Here is a 20943-nt window from a genome sequence, read left to right on the forward strand (position 1 = left end):
TTTTAATGAAATATTTACTGGATGGTAATATGTTAAATTGTAGACTATAGTAATCTCATTAAAGAAAGATATGAAAGTACAGTAAGTGCCATTAAGTAGTAATAGATGGTTAGCTTACACATCAGAATTTTTGATTACTAAGGCTGAGAATCAAATTATATTGGAATGGGGTGCATGTTTTTTAATGCCAAATTATAAAGCTGCAATAGCTAATGGCCTAAGACAAAAAGCATAAAATCCACCAAAAGTTATAAAAAGAAATCCCTACTCTAAATAGTAAATAAAAAATATTGCATGACAATTTGTACATATCACAAGAGGGAAGAACATCTACTTGAAACTGACTATTGTAACAATTCAGATTTTTTAAATAAGAAAAGGTTTATGGAGCTATCTATTCAGAACTATTAATAGAAAGATGAAAATAAAGTATATCAGAAAATAACTATATAGGTACTTTATACCATATATATAGGTACAATAACTTTTCAGCACAAGTAATGCAGTATTTTTCATCCACTGCCTCACAGTCTCCAACTGTTGTCAAACCACACTTTAACCTAAATCATGCAATCAAAGTAGATGCATAACCTGTCAGTAGGATCCCGCAAAGAACACATACATTGAACTTGCTTCCTTTTGTTCAAAGCTGCACTGCCACTTTAATACTACCTAAAATGAAAAATTAATCAATTATAAACATCAAAGGATGACACAGAAAAAGTATTTTAAAATGAATGTAAGTACTGTAATAATTAAGAATCCTCATTAACCCAGAAAATGGAAATATAAATTTAGCAATGAACTTTTGGAACATTCTGTCCCTAAACATAAATGCAAAGAAAGCACTAGAAATAAAGATAAAAGTGCTACCCTTACAAAACTGTTCTTCATACAGGAGCATACACACCTCTGATTATTTTAAGCACAATCAGAAAAAAATCATTATCTTCATTAATCTTACTGCTTTTGTTTCTAAATTAATTATGTTCATTAACAAAATGTAATTCCAACCATATTTTATGGACTATTATTTATCAAAATGAAGTATTTCTCAACTTTCCTCCTTTATTTCAGAGCTGACCTAATGGTCTGAGAGCTAGAAACATCTGAGATTGGAACCCTTTCCATTTCACTTGCATGATATCGGAGAAGTCATTATATTTTGCTGCAAGTTTCTTTCACAGTGTGCAAAATTATCTTTAGAAAAAGATAATCATAATTATTTACTTTCTGTATCTTCTCAAGCTGATGCTATGAATTATCATAAAACCTGATATAAGGCTATGCATTTATTATACTATTGCTATGATCAATTCCCATAGTGTATTTGCTTTTGTTTATGATATCTCATGCCAGTCCCTGACAGAACTTACTCAGTAGTCTAAGGACAAACAGACCGCACAGAGATGAAGAAGAAAAGAAAAGAGAGGCTTTTGCACAATTCAGAAGGATTCACTGTGAGAATTATTAGGAAGTGATGATTGTATGAAGGCAAATTAGACTTCCTTTATTTCAAACTCTTTTTGCATGTTAGAGATGCATCACCTTTATGGAGTGTTTTAAAAATAGAAGTCAGTTGTGTATTGCTTGTACATTTTCTTTAGTACTAAATATTGTTGAACTATTGAGAAATGAAAACACTAGAAAACCGTAAGACCAAACTTAGTAAAAACAACAAGTTACATAAAAAAGAAAAACTTCAGCTCACTGTGTTCTTCTTTATTAAAGTATGTCATGTATTTTATCTTTGCAAGAGTTTGATGAGTTTTTGCAAGTAAAATTCTGTTTCCTCTATACTTGCTAATAGTCATGAGAATCTGTAGTTTGCACCTTCCCATTAAAAATGTATTGTATTTTTTTGAAATTATTCACCCCGCCTTTTATCCAGATCATGTCTTTGAAAGGAGGAAGTAGATAATAAATGGAATAATTCATGATTTCCCATTAAATATGAAACTTTCTTTTGCAGAGTTTAGAAAATGAAGTTCTACATAATGTACAGAAGTTGATTAGAACTTTTTTTAACCTTTTCAAGAAAAGCCTTTCACATTACACAAATGCACAGAGAAGTTTCTTTAGGAAAGGCAAACCATTCACTTCCCACACAGTTCTGTTCTTTAGATCACTGCCTAATTACACTAAATAATATGTTTATCAGGCCTGAAATTTGCAGAGATCATTCATTTGACCAAAAAGAATGTGTGCCTCTAAGAACTAAAATCTCTTATTGAAAGTTGTTTAATAAACATTGAATCCTGGTCATGGCAAGCAAGATTGTTAGGAATTATTCAGACAGAAAAAAAAAATACATATTTAAATAATATTGTGAAAGAAATTTAAAATTTATCATCTAGCTCAGCAAGTGACTTGTGCCATCTCCCTTTCCACAATCAGCAGGGAGTTTGGGATAGAGTGCCTTAATTTAAAATTTCTTTTACTATGAAAGGATACATTTCTTTGGTTCTGATTTAGCCTTTTCCATAGTTTTTTAGTATTTAAAAGTGAAGAAATATCCTCATAAAATGTAAATGAGTTGACACAACATTCCACCAGTTCTCAACCACAGTAATGTGAACAACGAGGGTCATAAGGTGCTCACAGGCCATATCCAAAGATTGACATCAGCAAGAACAGCAAAATCTTGCTAGGACCTGAACATGAAAAGGACCGTTTCCTTCTTTCTCCTTTTGCTGCTATGTCCTTCTTTAGCTGCCTTGAGCTCTCCTCTCTCCCTCTGTCTTCATAGTGTTGTACACAGAAGAAATGGAAGCAGCAGTCACCTTACTAATTTATTTGGTAGAGGCGACAGCTACTAAAAAGTCTGGATTAATCAAAACCCCAATCAGCTATTTGTGTTCAGCTTCCTTAAAGAACTGGTCCATCAGTGCAAAAGACTAGAATAAGGACAAATAGAAAAGCAAATAAATCTGAAACTGAATACCAAAACTCTTATGATTTAAATAACTTATAAACAGAGGACAAGATCAGAAGAAGCCCAGTCTAATAGTAGGGCTTACTAGTCTGTCATGGCTATGATGAAAATAAAGAATAAAACACTTTCAAGCTAGGCTGCCTCCTCTCCATGAGCTCACAAACCGTATTCCTCTTCCTCAGTGGACTCTCCAGATCATCCTGGCTTCTAATCAGGTGAGGAAGTTTCTTCCTCTTTAGTCTTGGAGGACAGTGCAGTTAAATATTCAGAGACAAACTGGTAGAAGAAGTAAGGGTGTAGGAAAGATATCTTCTCTTTCCACAAACTTATCTTGAACACTAACACTTAATCCCTCATTAATTTTCCAGCATCTTTTTTCCTTAACTCTGCCTAGCTGATGCTGACACTGAATAAAGCAGAAACTTGGCAGGGAGGGTAGTAAATAATTTGTCCCTTTTAATTCTCTCACTGAAGAATGGAAAAATAATCTATCAGATCATACCAACAAGGTTTAAAATGGATGCCAGATCATTTTTGTTCTGGACTTGCCAGCTTCTTGTAGAAACACTGTCTCAGGCATTAGTGAATGCAAATCTCTAAGACTTCTACCTGATCCTTTTCACAGCTTTCAAAATTCAGTTCTCCAGTGTGGGATTCAGTGGTAAATGTACAAGTCTACATCTGAGCTGGTCACCCTAAGCTCTCTATATAAGCAATGGAGAGAAACAGGTGCTTCAAAAGTATAATTCATCTTATTCTAAAGCAGTTGTCTGAATCCTAAAAGATGGGGCTCAACTAATCGAATTACTTATTCCTAATTATATCCATTGATTATATAAGTGTCCTCTGGATCAGTTAAAATTTAGGTGAAAACCCCTTTGCTCTTTTTGCAGAGAAGGACAAAGGTTTATGGAAGCAAAGGACTGCTACTATATTCACCAGTCATCATTCTTAGAGCAAAAATATTATATTCCAGTTTTCAGTATACAGTCTGCAAAGTAGTTTAACGACTGATCTTCCCAGTATTAGCTGAGATGTCTGGCAATTGCTCTGGGGGGTCACAGCCCAACTGAGAGTGAAAGCCTTTGCCTTTTTGTGTTCCAGATAAGCTTGAAGTGGACCAGCCTTCTGGTGAATTCTAAACAGAACAACCCACTGTAGCTCAAAAACATCTGATTGAATATGTATAAGATAATCTTGTCTCCTGCCTGAAAAAGTTATATCAGAGCATGTCTTTATGGACACAAATTTATCAAGGCAAGCTTTCCGTAACATACTGATCCACCACTCACAAGACAGAAAACACAAATACAAGTTTTCTGCATATCTAGGTCAGCTTGTACCATCTCTGTATAATAATTTAGATGCCATCTGACTACCAATGAGTCTTGAGTGAAGACACTAGAACTCCATCATCCGATTCACAGAAACACATCTAATAAAATTGCTAATGTAATATTTTTTTGTCACTACTAAACAAAGCTGTTCCTCTCATCGAAAAGATTTCAAAGTATCTCTTTCTAGTCTAACTCTTTTTTGATGATATGGTCGTCTTTGGACAATTTTCATTTGTATGAAGAGGAGAGAACTGTTACTTGATCTTTCTGGCCCTGACAAAAAGATCAGGAAACAGAAATGACAACATCAAATTCTGGTCCATTCTAGGCTCCAAACTCATTTGAAGATTCAACCCTGGAATCAATCTCTTGATGGAAAATGCCTTACTTCACAGTTCATCATGAACTTTTTGACTCTTAGGTCAGTCATAAGGACAATTTCTAATTTTTACTGCAACTCGATTTTGAGCCATTAATGATTTGGTTAGTCAAGACCAAGAACAGAAAGTATCAGGGAAAGCACACTGAAGGCCAGTGGAGTCATCCAACCCCTTCATAAGCTTACAAAAGCCTAATTCTGTGGCAGGAAAGCAGCCACATTCTGCATTAATGGAAACCTTTCCTTTTTTTCCATTTCCAGCTTCTTCTTACACCACATTCACTTCTTATTTCAAGTTAAAGTCTTAGAGAAGGAAACAAAACAAAATCAATGAAAAAAACAAAGCAATATCCTGTTTTAATATAATTAAAGCACTATCTTTCTTAAGCACTGGTTTTTTCTTCCTCTTCTATCATATCACCCTGGGACAAAAAATTATTACAAAGAATAAAAAAACCTGACCTCTCCACATTTTTCCCCAGAAAAATGAGATTATAACATAAGCACACTTAACGGAATTTTTCTCATTTGCTGAAGGTTGGAACAGAGTACAATACTGTATAATAGAAGGATAACTGCAACTTTTTTCCTTCAACTATGAAGAAACCAGCTTTCTTAATTTTAAAGAATTGTGAAGCATACAGTTTTAGGGAACAGCTTTAAACAATGTTGCTTGTTTCCATAAATGTGATACTACCCATACTTTCCTTTATTTAGGAGGTAATAAATTTGTTATCTGCCTAAGATGGACCAAAAAAATTAAAGGGTGTTTAATATTAAGTAGGAGTGTGGCTACAAGAATTTGTCTTGACAAAATAATGACTGACTTATTAAGTTAGCCTCCATATTAAACAAAAGTACAGATATTTAGGTGGCAAAAGAAAGATATCCTGCCCTTTCATAAAGAAGTGCAATAATCTACTTCCAGGATGGAAACAATATTTAAAAACCTACACAGCATATTATAAGCCATTTCTCACACTTCTTTTAATAAAAACACCTGTTGTCTGCTGAGACATACAAAGCATAACATTGAATTCAGTAAGATCATTTACAGATATGGCATTGCCTTACTTTATAAATTGGTTTAAAATTACTGTTGATGCATTTAGTGTTTTATAACTAGATTAGCCTAGTACTAATATAACTGTGTAGCTGCTAGTTTGTTACCATTTGTTTGCTCTCAAATGATTGTATCAGGTTTGTGGAACAGAATTAGTAATTACATACTATAGAAATTTGTAACTGCTGAGCTATTATCAAAAGCTAAAATTCTGAGAATAATTTAATACACAGAACATGAACATAATCTTTAAAAAGATGTACTTTAAAAATCTCCACAGAAATAAACCAGAATACATATGATATTTCATTTTAATCTTGTGAGAGGCTTTGATAACTTTGAAAAACAGCTTATTACAAACCAGTAAGGAAACGCCCCACTTTGTGTAGGTATTGCAGAACAGATGATAAAATTCTCACTTCGTTGTGGATTTCCTTGCTGGTTTCCTTTTCCACATCCTCCAGACTCAGGGTTTGGATAGAAAAAGAAAAATTGTATAGGGGGGATTTTTTGGTTGGTTTTGTTTGTTTGTTTGTGGTGGGGTTTTGTTTGTGGGTTTTGTTTGTTTGGTTGGTTGGTTTTTAATAGCAGTAGGAGGCTGACCTGACCAAATCAGAGCTGTAAAACGCACTTTGAAGCCCCAAGGCCTTCCTAAAATAGCAGTGACTTCCTGTGTAATCACCAGAGAACACTTCTGTCCCTTGCATGGTGTGTGTACTGTGGAAATCCACTGGGGCTCAAGACTGAGACAGCTCACTGGGAAGGCAAGTCAGTCTGCAACAACTGTTGTAGCGTAATGACTACAGCAGCACTGCATAGCTGGTATGGAACTCGGGTGCCAATAAGTGAATGTGCTTATTTCAGGGAGCAGAAATAAGACCCGCTCCCTGATGTCTGATACTTCTTCCCCCCTCACAGAGCAACTACGCTACCCTTAATTCAGGGGAGAGCACGTCTGTCAACGCAGCATTTGCTCAGGAAGGATCTGTTCCTCATGTTGGTCTAGCTCATGCAGAATGTGGACCAAGTCGCAGACCAATCTTAGTTTCCTTCTTTTTAAGCAGGGAATATCTAAACCAGCTAAGATACCTAGCACAATTAGTACGACAGCATGATCAAAGGTAACTGTCCCACATCAACCACGTATACTCACGGACCAGTAACATGGCACTTCCCACTGCCTCACCCAACTCACTTTCCTGTCACTGTCAGGCTGCTCCCTCCCACAGACTGTGACCATGACAACGGTCTCTCCTACAGAAACAAAGGGAAAAACTGAACTTTGCAATCCCAAGGACGACATATGGAGAAGGTCCTGCTCAATCCCATCACTGAACTAATCTTTAGTCTATCATCTTTGAAACTAGTCTTAATTCAAATAAAAGGAGTGGTGTGTGAGTTTGCTTTAAGCAGATTCCTCTCCTAGATCATCAGACCAGATACATTACAATTTTTGTACTGACAGTCAGAACACTTACTAGCCTTCTCATTTTACCATTGTAAAAATAAAGGTGAATCTGACATGTACCACAGGAAAGGAAAATGTGTCTTCTGGCTAAGTATTATATGGTATGGTTTTAGGACACTGCTAGAGTTATTACCCCTGAACTCAAATTTGGTAATTTTCTAGATTGTAATTTGAAAGTTTTTAGGGAAGGTTTGCAGGTACATTCTTAGGCTAGGAAGGAGAAAAGAAGCATGTTTTGCAAGAAACTAGCTGGTCGAATTTCTGTCTCATAGAATGTTTTTATGCTGCAAGGGTGGGTGATCTTGCAATATTAATTGTTAAGGTGCCTAGAGCCCTTGTATATGCATCTTTTTATTATTTAAATATTGAAATAAATAAATAATCTCACTTAAGCAACCAGCAATTCAGATTTGTTAAAATTCTTTCATTAATTTTGATGGTGCTGAACCCCAGATCTGTTAAAAGACTCCAGAAGAATAAGTTAGTCATAGTCTCTTGTAACTTCTAAATGTAAATACCTCAGCTGTAAGAAATCAAAAGTTATCTAGATTTCTTTCATTCAGGTTTTTAAATAACTAATGGTGTATTAAATGCCTTACCACAGAAGTCAGCACTTGGGCTTGGCTAAATAATAATTCAAAATTACAAGAACATGTATGTCGGTATACTAAGCTTCCACCCCTGAGGAGATATTTCACAGAGGCTCATAAAAAAAAAAAAGAAAAAAGAAAAAAGAGAAAAAAAAAGCAGCACAATTTCAAATATAATTACTGACACAATCTAACAATAATGTTACAAATGTGATATAATACTTTGGTAAATATACAAATTAGTAAACCAAGGAGTTAAATGCTTTGATATATTTAATATCAGGAGAAATGAACCATCATTATTTAATATTAACTTCAATTTTTAAATGCCACGTTCCACTAGAAAGGGTAGGGCCTAGGGAACTTTAAATTTAAATTATTATGATGACTAGAAACAAAGGAAACAATAAACTTATGGATGTTAAAATGCCTCAAAAAAGCCAACTTACGCAGCAGCTTCTTGTTTTGACAACCCTTTGATATTCTTCGCCAAATAATCATCTATGCCATCTTTGTCTTTGATCAAATGAATCCTAAATTTAAATGAAAAAAATTAAAAGAAACACTGTGAGGTGCTAACATAGACTTCTGCAGCATGTATAATATATTAGCATTGCCAAGTGGAGCTAAATACTGAAATATTGACAAAGTAATGTATCAGACATACTATAAACACATACAAATATCTTTTTAATTTTTTTGGTCTGTAGCTATTTCAAAACTTTATTTCTGAAAGAAAACAGAGTTGGTATTAGCTTTCAAGGCCTGGTTATCTGGTATTTCTGTCTAAACTGGAAGAAACTGTGTATTAGCTAAATCAATTATAATTAAGCTATCCATATTTAAACTGTTTTCTAAACCAGAACCCTTACATTTTTGCATTATCAATGTGGACCAGAGTTGTCCAATCTATTTTGTATTTAACTTTTTTCAAAACTAAAAAACTGAAAATCAATTAAAAAAATCCCAAACCCAACTCAAAATGTTTTCCTTGGTGCAATGCAGACTTTTAATATTGCTCTCAGCTTTCCAGAGTTTGAGCAGCATATTGCAAAAGGTGGTCCACTAAGGGGGTAACCCAAAGAGCATTAAAATAAACAGCAAATTTCAGGATGCATGGATCTAATTTTAAAATTTGAACTGTACATCATTTCACCTTTCCCTTGAGCCATCACCTATCTGCATCTCCACTCTGATACACAAGAGATGCCTTGAATTTTAAAGGATAATATGCACTTACTGACTGTAAAGTGTATTTAAATAGATTCTGATATCCCGACTGTAGAGGATATTATCTTTATAAAAGTAATGTGAATTTATTTTTATTCTTCTTTAAAAGAGCATAAAGATTGTCTAGTTAATCACTCAAAGATAAAAGAAATTCAACATTAGTGTTCCACATAAATCTATTACTTTCCTCTTTCTCTGTCTGTATTACACTGTTGTCTTTCTTTACAGGGATGAGAGTAAATTCATTTCATAATGTTAGCTAATATAAGCATCATGCTCCTTATTGCTCTGAGAATAACAAAGACACTTCATGAAGTTCATTTAAATGAAAACAAAATAGCTAAGCAATGTAGAGGAATTTTGGCATGTCTGTATTTAAAACAGTGTAATAGTGAAAACTTCCGGCACGAATACGGCATTTACATTTTTTCCAGAATTTACTACTACTGAGCTGCACCCACAGAGGCTTATGCTTTCAAGCAGCACATAACACAATCCATATGAGTTGCTGCTGACCATACAAAATGTGCACCTGATGGATATTGCCATAAAAATTCAGTTATAATCAATACCAAAATTTAACCAATATCAAAATTTTCATATGAAATTAGTAACAATTTAGGAAGGTACAATATGTCATTAGGATAATGACAATAAGGTAATTATTGTGTACTTTAAACTGATGTAAAAAATTTTTCAGGATATAATAGGTTTATATGAGGTAATAGAAAAATTGAAAAATAGTGTCTCTGGTAATTAAATAGGAAGTATTCAGTAGAAAACACAAACCCCCCTGGCTGACCTTTGTACTATAAGACTGCAAAAATGAGCTTTCTGCACATTGGTAGCACATAGAGAACACACCAGATAAGAGGGGGGAGGGGAGAGTCCTAACCCCCAAACTGAAACAGTCAACTACAACAAGCAAATTCCTAAGCATCACTATCAGCTTGCTGCAATTTAATCTATACTGCAGTTAAAAATAATCTCAAACTGGAACAAAAGAAAGCCTGATGCCTTCTCATTATTTTCTCAAAGGTATTTTAATAAAAAACAACTGGGGAAAAGCCCCTAGAATCATATACAATTTAAAATGTCACCTGCCTCATAGTCAAGGTATAAAGTTCTGAGTTCTGATTGGTAACACAATCTAAAAGACAACTACAGACAAGGGGGAAAAAAACAAAAGAAACAACTTGCAAACCAATTACTGTTTACATACGTTCTGCAATACCCTGTATTGGACTGATGCAACTACTAACACGGTCATCCATCATAAAGAATTTACGTTACTAAAAATAGTTAATACTTATCGCATCTTGGCTGTTATTATCAATGATAATAAGGTAGCAATAACACAGAAAAGACAAGTAGATGATATGTAAGAAAAAATCACAGTAGAAAATTCAATCAACTGAAATAATAATTATTTAAAATGACTTGTTATAGGCAATGAGAATAAAACCAATAAAAGTAATTAATGTGAAGAACCAAGACTGTGACTTGGAATGGACATTGTTTCTTAATAGAGAAATGAGGTGAGGATGGCACTGTCTAAGAGGCATTGTTTCTTTACTTCCAGAAGTTGTCACCTGCATTTTCCTAACAGTTTTAGCCTTATTTCTCCAGTGTTTCCATGATGACTCACTATATTTCATGAATAGTTTATAAAAAAAGTCTACTTCACCTGTAAATTGGCTCCTAATTTAAAATTAAAATTTTAAATCACTCACTTATTAAAGACAAATATATTTTAATCCAATGGACACCTATCTCAGAGTTAACACTTTACACCATGCATTCCTATAACTATTTCTGTTACCAGTCTACACAGCAAAGAAATAGCTACTGACTTTTTCCTAGAAGTAAACTTCATGATGAACACACCTGGCTTTTTAATCAAAGAACAGAACAAAGTTGCATAAAGAAACAACCTGATTCTCACATAATTTCTGTCCCTACTGCCTATTCCGTTAAATCAGACTCCAGTTTTCTCAAAATTTCCTATCAAAGAAAATGGCAGAGCTTGTCTTGCTCTAATCACTAGGCATCTACAGCATGGTCTAGACCATTACAGAATCACACATGCCTTTTCTGCAAATAGGCACAACTTCTATAGGACTGCTGCAGAATGATCTTGAACGTGAAACTCCCCAAGTAAAGGGAAGAAACAAGCCTTCTACCTCTGGGGTGAGTTCTCCAGCAATGTAGTTACTGGAAAAAGTGATGGCTGCAGAACATGGCTCCAGCCACAAAAGATTTAATAATAAAAAAAAAAATTTAAATTGCAAGACATCACTGTATGTCCTTATTGTATCAATGTGTGAGAGGACACCTATCAATATGAGCCCCTCTGAAAGACCAGGCTCACGGATACTACGTTTCTAGATCCTTACTGCTTTTAGACATGAACGTGCAGCTGTGTGACAGATGCACTAGACACCCCCTTAACCAAACCGGTACCAGTTTGGTACAGGCTCCAAAGGAGGTAAAGGCCTGAGCCGTAGCCAGGCCAACTCCTCTAGGAAACCCACAAAGGAGCAGAGCGACACAAAGTTGTGGGTACAAGGAGTCTCGTGCATACCTCTTCCATTGTATGCAATTTGACTATGGGCCAACCACTTTATCCCATAAATAGGACAGCCTAAGTGAGCCTTCTTTGAGCTCTCCCTGCTAGGCAGCATGACAGTAATCTCCAGCAATGAGATATTTTACCAACAACAGATCATTGGATGAGCCCAACTTGAACTCTCCCTGGACGGCAACTGGACTGCATGCCAGGCAACTCTCCCCTTGAGCAGGGATACTCTCAGTATTAAGAGATATTAGTCATTTAGCTTAAATAAGTTTTAAATAGAATGAATCACTTAGAGTTAAAATGTTGTGTGATTTAATGTGCTGTTTGCTTAGTTTTACTTACTTAGCACGAGTAGTTAAATTTGCTGAAGCCTTAGGCCACAAGCTGTAAACTTCCACTTAGATTTACTGAACATGTGCCTACTTAGTCAAAACAGGGGCCTCCAGAGCCAGTGTAAATCAGGAGATAAAGAGGCTTCAAGGCCACAATTCTCAACAGCACCTGCAACTCAAAAAGATAACGAATGGCCTGTTTGGATACAGTGAAGGAATCCAATAAGGAGTCAGAAGGTGTCAGACCAGAATCCCTATTGGACCAAAGGGCGTGTGGAAGACATGGGAAGCACGTGCGAGGAGTGGGTAAATAGTCTGTAAGGGTATAATTGCCCAGGGATTTCTTTGTTTGGGTCCTTTTTTCTGTCCTTCCTTCCTCTTATTTTCTTTTTCCCCTTCCTTCTGTTGGTCCCTCCCTGGAGGCAACCCACTGGAGCTGGCCCTGCTGCTGTACCACTCTATTAAATTATTTATTTTTATAAGACTCAATGCCTGAAAGTCTGTTTCAGGAAGCTGAGGGCTCCAACTTTGCAGTGAACTAACACCAGACACCTGGATGGATTGGTAAGTGATTAATAGCATACTAAACTTTGAAATCCTAACTAAGTGATATAAAGGACTGATTGACTGTGCACATATAATCTTTTAGACATAAACCATTGACCAAGTCTGAGACTAAGTCTGGATCCAGCTGCACCTAGACTCCTCTCTGAAAATGAGTTTAGAAAGCAAGGGGGTCCATTCTGAACCTCATGACTCAATGGGAGGTTTTCCTTACCCTTTTAATCTCTTAGATACAAACTGTTGACAAGGTCTGAGACTAAGTTTGGATCTAGCTGCACATAAGCTCCATTAGTAGTTTAGAAAGCAAGGGGGTTCATTCTGAATCTCATGACTTAACGGGAGGGTCTCCCTTACCTTTTTGCATCTCTGATCTCTGTGCAAATCATTCTAAATCAATTCTAACTTGATTTTCCTTTATATATTTCTCCCATGTAATGAGCAATAGAGCGAATCTTGCCATCGAACTCTGTTAAGTCACACTTTTACAGTCTTTAAGGATCCTAAATCACTCAAGTGTGACAAGCTGCTGAACACTGAGATACCCCAGACCTTTCAGCCAAAGGCTAAAGGGACTGCTAGGACTCGGGGGGGGGGGGGGGTGGGGGGTGGGAGGAGGGGGAAGGAAAAAAAAAAAAGAATAAGAGGAAGAAGAAAATAACCACTATTATTTCTAAAATGGAGGCAATTCCAGGAAAAAGAGCATAGTGGGGCAGAATAGTAACTGAGACACCAGTACTTACTGAGGAAGACAAAAATGTGTGGATACAAGTAACTAAGAGGAGAAATGAGTGCAACAGAACAGAAAGCCACGTAGGCATGTGCAAGAAGAAGACGCCTTGAAAATATTATGGCACTGCTGTTAACTCTGTTATTAAGTACAGGATAATGTTTTTCAAGTCAGTTTTATTCATTGTATTTTGAGAGATGTGAAACCATTTTGTGCCTGAATGAAAAAATAATAAAAAAAAAAATCTTGTTTTATCACCTAAATAAGTACATTTTCAATGACCTACATTCATATCAACACTAAATGGAAATAACTTCCTATGGCTCTTTAAAGGGTTTTGAAAAATTAGGATGAAATGTCTACCTTAAACAGAACACATTTCCTATTTTGTTTTTTCTTTTTTCCTTTTAATTATAAAACTTTCCTAAGAGAGAATTTCCTTGCCTCTGATTTTTGCAGTTTTAAATATTGCAAAAAAGCAAACATCATTTGTCACCTCGGCATAGCTGATTGAAGATATTCACAGTAAAAATGACACCCTGAAAGAAAAGAGGTACATACCTTGCAAAATCTAATGAGGGGCAAACAGTCTGCTCTATGAACCTGGGATGCTCCCCTGGGCTTTGTAGGATCGCTTGAGGCAACACATTCATTTTCACTAAAACAAACAAACAAAAACAACTTACTTGAAACAATGTCTTCACAGTGATGCAGTTTCTCCTCTGTCTTGTGCTGCTTCCCAGCCAAGTCTCTTTTATTTTCATTACATGTAAAACTGGACTCCAGTTCCATGCAAATCTTCCTAGGCCTCAGCATTACTTCAGTAGGACATAATGCATAGGAATGGTCACGATCATAGTTTCAATGGTTTTCTCTTTCATTGCAGTGCTTTTGATTTCCACAGGGATAACTGATCTGGGAATCTTACTTGCATGCGATTCCTTGTGCTTTCTCAAACTATCTAGGTCCAAGTATTAATAATATTTTAAGTTAATATGTAAGGTGGAGAAATGATTGGGCATGCAGTGTGCAATGCAACAATAGGCACTGTATTAATGTTCAAAATAATACATAATCATAATAGTAACAATCCTTTGAATAAAAAAATGTAAGTAATGCTATACTTAGAACACAGGTTTTTTACTTAAAAGCCGAAAGCCCCACAGTTATGTAGAATTGTCTAGCTCGTAATTCTCAAGTACATAAATGCTAATAGGACTTTTTTCTCATATAGAACTACTGTGTTTTTTCCCCAAGTATTCAGTCTACACTTCCTACCATTAAAGTTTCAGCTGCCAGTTCCTTCATTTTGTATGTCTGTGATCTAAGGACGTTAGCAGCAGGAGCACCCTTACTTTTAAATTTGGTTTAATGTAGGTATTGCATGCCCTGCTGGTAGGCCTCAAGGCACAAACTTTTAATAAGCATGGGAAAACAGAATATAATAGGAGGGGGAAAAGAATTTAACTATTTGCTACATTTAGTGAAAGGAAATTTATTTTGTGGGAAATAAGTGTTAGATACAAATCAACCTGATACTGAATGATCAGCATCAGACTAGCAGATATTTTATATATTAGCTTTTCTGAGATCAAAAGCCATTTCATTAATGCAATATTTTGCTACGGTTGTAGTGAAGTAATTTTTTAATTGTGTTACTTAGAATGGAATAACAAAGACAATTATAGGTTGAAAAGATGACAGGGTACGATATTTCCCCTAAGTGATTCTTTTAGGGCTTAGTACTAATGATAACATTTGTTACAGAAACAAAAAAAAATTCTTTATAAATAAACTAATCTATAGTCAGAGGCAGCAACAATTTACACAAGTGTGTCATGGAAAAAAAATATCAATAGAATGAAAACATGGGTAATTCATCACTATAAAAGATCATATTTCTTATAGAGAATGAGAGGTTTGTATCCAGAAGCAAAATAGAAAGGAAAGTCTCTTTTTAGGAAGATGCTATTCAGTGATAAATAGTAATTAAACTTTGGAACAACAATATTGAAGCCCAGAGAAGATGCAAGCTTTCTACAAGCTTCTTAGTTAGAAAAAGAAAACAGACCATGTCTTAATGGCAGCTGTTGATTTTGACAAGGCAGGAGAGCTGACCATCTGCAGCTATGGGGCAGAAAAGGCAGGGTAAGCAGCTGAAAAGAGACCTTGAAAGCCCTGGTAGGGCACTGCAACCATGAAAAGCTATCAATGGGTAGGTGTACTTTGTGACATGCCACAGGTCTCGGGCTCCAGGTTGCACCCATGTGGGACCTGGTTGGAGCATACAATAGCTCCTTGCTGGTCCACGCGCTCCAGGTTTCCATCCCACAGAAATCAAGTCTATGAAGAGACAGGCTGGCATGCACACAGGTCTCACACTAAAACGAGGCACATATGCAGATGTTTTTCTGAGGCCATTACAGCCTCGCAAGGATTAAAACTATTGTCCTGACTCCTATGTCAAACTCAAAGCTTGGGAATGAAAAAAACCCCAAACAAACCTGCTTCATAATAATGTCAATTTAATTTTTATTTTAGAGGTGGGAGCTTGCTTTCCCAGTGAAATTGATGGTGTTTTCCCCCTCATTTCCAAGGTAACCGTAATCTTTACAGGTAAATTACAGCCTCAGAGACACATGACAGAAGGTATCAGCAACGTATCCTTCTGAAACACATGCTATTACATTCACACAAATTTCGCTGCTGATCATCTAAAGACTGCTAACCCCTTTACATCTTACTCCTTTATTATAAGGCTCAAACCATATCTCATTTGCTTAATCAAACACACACAGAATTTAGCGAAAGCCAAGGCGATGCAGTTTGTTTCTAAAGAAGTGCTGCATTTGATCACATGGTCAAGGGATCTCCCCACAGGCTGGAACCGCTCCAATATGCACAGAAGTTAAAGGTAAAACACAAACTGATTTTGTTTTTTGAGGCATGAACAAACCTAACTGGAGGCTGAGGATTTCCCAGAAAGGGAAGCAGCCCTAGGAATCAGGCATGGCTACATCCAGCTGCCTTTGCAGACGTATTTGCTGCTACCTGGCACCTCATAAAATAAACGGATATCAGAGCATGACAGGACAGACTTACAGCCACACCGCTTTATTCCACCAAAAGCGCCGATATGACTGATTAAAAAACTCAATAAACTTTTAAAATCTATAGCCAGCACGATAGATGTCATTTGTTCCAAGTAGCCTGAGGTCATGGCCCCAACCAGCGCTTGGCTTTGCGGCGCTCGACCCATATTCTGAACCCCCTGCCCATCCAGCCCCGGCTGAGGGAAGACAGCCGCCCTTCGCTGCTTCCCGGCCTTCACCGACCACCAGCCGGGAACGGTTTTTTGTTGTTTTTTTTTCCCCCCCTTCACCTGTTCACCACCCCCATACGATACATTCCCTCAACCCTTGCCTCTGGTACTGTCTTAGTCTCATTAAAAAAAAAAAAAAAAAAAAAAAAAAGGGGGAGTTAGTTGAACTTTCCAGGGGAACGGACCTCTACTCATGGCGCGGCTGCAGGACGAGGTCTTCGCCGCCGGCGTTCCCATCGCGCCCGGCCCTTCCCGGCTCCGTTACTCCGCCGCCGCCCAAGGCGCGGGGTGGGGAGCAGAAGCGGGCCGCCAACGCTCGCGGCGTTCGCCGACCGGTCCGCCGCGCCGGCTCGGCCCCGGTGCCGCCGCCTACAGCCGGGCCGCTCCGCGGGACGCCCGCGGCTTCGCCATGGCGACGGGGGCGGGCGGCGCTGAGGGCGGGCCGGCCGGCCTACCGCCCCGCCGCCTTCCCCGAGCCCGGCGTCCTCAGGTCCCGTCGCCCTCTGGAGGCCGCCCCGGGGCGAGCCACCTCTGCCTTCGGTCTGTGCGAGGCGGCCGGTCGCCGAGGCGTGAGGAGGAAGCCGGGCGATTCCTCTCCGGCAGGGGCCTGCAGGCCAGGTGAGCCGCAAAGTCCGATTTAGGCCGTGACGAATGTGGAAGCGGCGAGAAGTCAGCTCAGCTGGAGGTGTCCGGCATTAACGGACAGCGTTTGTGCGCTTTCTTGGAGCTCAGTTGAGCTCACCTCAAGCGGGAGCGTCTCTCGAAGCTTCTGAAGTTGGCAAGCGAAGAATCAGTGACAATATCATATCGATACTTAAAGGGAGGTTTGTGGGCAGTCTCTTCGATGATGGATGAGCGCTTGCAGCGAGCAGGCTTTTTTCTTTCAGGACCTTTGATCTTCTCCGACATCCTTCAGGACTTTTGAGCAATGGAAACGAGCAAGTAGAAAAGACTAGACTTAATCTCCGAGTGAGTGACATAACATGGAGGCTTTTGGTTTGTGGAAAATTTTGTCGCTTTCTGTTGATGAGAGCCTGCTGCTTAATTTACTGTAACAAAGGAACTGTTCTTCTAAGGGACTGATCGGCCAGGGAGTCTGGGAGCTTATAAGAAATGGAAATAGTGAGAAGGAACCAATGAGCTCTTGGTAAGTGCAAATGAAAATGATAAGAGAAATCATAATCGGGATGCTAAAGAACACAGAGAGCAGAGATTTTTCAGTAGCCTCTTTTTTTACTGTTGGAAACTTGACACCAGCAGAAGAGGTCATTTTTTAGCACAGATTTGACCTAGTTTTTATTGCTAAAACTGGTTGGAAAACTGGAATGTCAAAATCAATTGTTATAATCTATTTTGGAAGGATCAAGTGGACAGAAAGCACTTCAAAAATGGCATTACCTGTTTCTGAGTTGATGGCAATTGGAAGCAAATGATCTTGAATGTTTACGGGTCAATGTTCTAACGGATAAGTCAGAAGTTGACAGCGTACTTAGCTGATATCAAATCACACTAGAGAACAGCATGACCTATGCCTTACCCGCCTACAACATATAGGGAAAATACTGCTGTACTGCAGTGAATTTCAATCTGAATGACATGCTGGAGGTCTCATGCTGCCAGTGTTAAAATGTACTTGGAATTTCAAAATATTTTAAATGTCAATTTCCTAACTCAAAAAGTGTTGCATCCAACACAGGGGAATTCTATATTAGACCTCATCTTGTCAGATGAAAAGGAATTGATCACAGAACTAAAAATTAGCCATAGCTTAGGTATAACTGACAATGATTTGATCACATTTGTTATGTGCAAACAGAATTAAGTCCAAACCAATAATATGTATACTTAATGCTTCGAAAGGGCTAATTTTGTAAAGGTGAATACTATTATATGGTAAATCTGCTGGGAGAAAGAATTTAATCTGAAATGGGAGAATGATAATTGGAAACCGTTTAAGCATGTTAGCCCAGATACCCACAAAGCCATAATCCCACAACTAAGGAATACATTTGCTGAAAAGCTAGGGTGGTTTACAAGGAAAACATCTATGAAACAGAAGAAAGAATGTGGTATCATACATGTACACTGGAAGCTAGGAATTGTAAAAAATTACTGTGGGAAGTAAGAGGTTATAAGGGAAATATACATATGGTCAACAGAGTTAAAATGAGGAAAATGAAAGTTGTTTAAGAGTGTAGAATATAGGAAATTATCTGAATAGTGAACAACCCTATTAAAGGATGAAGATGTCGGCTTCAACCATAATTACTGACAAACTTGGAATGTTAAAACATATACATATTTCTTCTGTGCATTTGGGAAGATGGCAGCTGATGTAGTTATTTTGTATGGTATTGAAGAGTTGTTTTCTATTCAAATAGGTAATGTAGGAGGATGGTTCAATTTCAGTCATTAAAAGAAAACTGGCATTAGAGAGTTTGGAATGAATATGTCAAGAAGTTGTATGCACTATCAGTGTTCATATTCAGAAGTTCTTGGAACACCAAGATATTTACATAAAGAGGGTAAAGCTAGTATTGTTCTTATACTTTAAAAGAATAAATGGCATAATAGTAGTTTACCAATGTGACATTGGTCACAGGCAAGATATGGAGTAGCCAATATAAAACTCAGTTAACAAGGAATTTTAAAGAAGACAGATAATCCAATTAACATGGGCTTCTGCTAAAGAAAAATATATATCTTGGCAGAAAAATAGAGCCTGGCAAACAGACTTTGTTTTCTTAATGAGGCTTCAGGTTTCACATATTGATGTAATTTAATTAGACTTCAGTAAAACATTTGACTTACTATCGTATGGCTTTTTGGATGAAGCACTTCAATGACACAATTATTTGTAACCTATAAATAAACTTAAAAAGAAAACTTGTAAAAACTGAAAAGATAAACCAGCAGATTTCAAATTACTGGTAATATTCTGGAATGATATCTGAAGTTCTTCACAAGCAGCCATTTTACATCACGGCTACACCTTCTGTGTTAAGCATATATAATTCATTTGACTTGGAAGCAAAGTAATTTTTTAATGGAGATGTGTTCAAAGGATCCTGTGTGCCAAACAATACGTGACTTAGAGAGGACACGCTTTAGCAAAGAATCAAAGGTAGTCTACACCTATATAGTAATATGAAGAAGCAGTAGGCTTTCTGTGGTTAAGGATGAAACCAACTCCTATTACAATGCTGTGTTGTAGCACCAATGTCATTGGTCTAGAAATGTTTGGCTTGCAAGTCCTGAAGGGAAAGGGTGTCTGTCCATGTTAAAAAACCACAAATTTCAATTGCTAACACTTTTTGTCCCTGTCATCAGGGTAGGTCTTCTTCCAATTCTGTAAGCAATGATAATGTCTAAGGAAGGATAATATTTTATAGCAGATCAACTTTTCAAAAACTATTTGTGTGAAAAATTAATTTGTTTGAGAAAGACTTGGTGTTCAGATATTGGCATATTCAAAAATGTAAACTAAAGAGGAAAAAAGTGCAATATATTGATCATTCTGAGTAGATGGTATCCTTAGGGATGTGTGCAGCTTTAATGGTTGTGTGAAAAAGGAATTGCTAATATACTCTCTGTGCTTAAATGCTGCAATGCCGAAAACTTATCAGAACATATCTGGATACTCTTGAATACTGAATACTTGAATACTGCTCATAAAACTAGTTAAGAACCTGTGCACTATTACATTAACTATATTTAAAAAAAAAAAAAAAAAGAAAAAAAAAAGGTTTTTGATTCCTGCTTAGCTGTCTGTCTTTGGTCCCTGGTGGTTTTGATTTTCCTGTTACCTGTTAACCTGTCCACTGCAGAAAAAAAACATAATTGATGTGTCCTCAGTCGTCCACTCTAGAACAGGGGAAAGAGAGAGAGACTTGGTAAAACCTAAAGTGATCATGGAGAAAAATATGAAAAAGTTAAAAGAGATGAAAAGGTTGAAGTGTCAAAAATACAAAACCAGGGAACTAGAGGAGGGCAACACTGAGCATGCTACAAGGCAGCAATCAGTGTGCGAAGCTGTACAATGTACACAAAAAGTACAAAAGCTAGTGCTGGCTGCTGTGGGCTGCAGGTGTGAAGGTATGACAGGCTGATTGAATAGAAATAATCTATGAAGTTGCCAGGATTTCGTTAGTCAAACTTCCTTCTCCACCAGGCCCAGGGCCAGAAGTCAAAAGGTGGTGAATGAGAAGATTCTGCAATCTTTGAGACCTTGGATGGCATACTAAGCTAGGTACTGATTTGGCATGAACTTCGACCAAAAAAAGTTGACTGTGGCACTATTGTTGCTTCTTATACCAAGTGAAATACGCAAAACCTAAGAAAAACAGAGAATTTCTGGAGATAGATCCTGTAAGGTTTTGCAATCAATACTTCTAACCTCAGGTTTTTTTGTGAACTTT

The 20943-nt window shown here is 37.3% G+C and overlaps 1 protein-coding gene across 1 annotated transcript in view; it reads right to left on the reverse strand.

Moving 5' to 3' along the window:
• The window catches only part of TTC29 (tetratricopeptide repeat domain 29), a 137703-nt gene extending 123847 nt beyond the window's left edge, over nucleotides 1-13856 (reverse strand). Inside the window, exons 1-2 of the mRNA XM_049815058.1 lie at nucleotides 13765-13856; nucleotides 8222-8305 (exon numbers count right to left, since the gene is read on the reverse strand). Coding sequence (XP_049671015.1) covers nucleotides 8222-8305; nucleotides 13765-13856 — 176 coding nt within the window. The remainder of the gene's footprint in view (nucleotides 1-8221; nucleotides 8306-13764) is intronic.
• Nucleotides 13857-20943: the final 7087 nt, after the last annotated feature.

Source organism: Accipiter gentilis, chromosome 12 (genome assembly GCF_929443795.1).
Source record: "Accipiter gentilis chromosome 12, bAccGen1.1, whole genome shotgun sequence".
In the NCBI taxonomy this organism is placed as follows: domain Eukaryota; kingdom Metazoa; phylum Chordata; class Aves; order Accipitriformes; family Accipitridae; genus Astur; species Astur gentilis.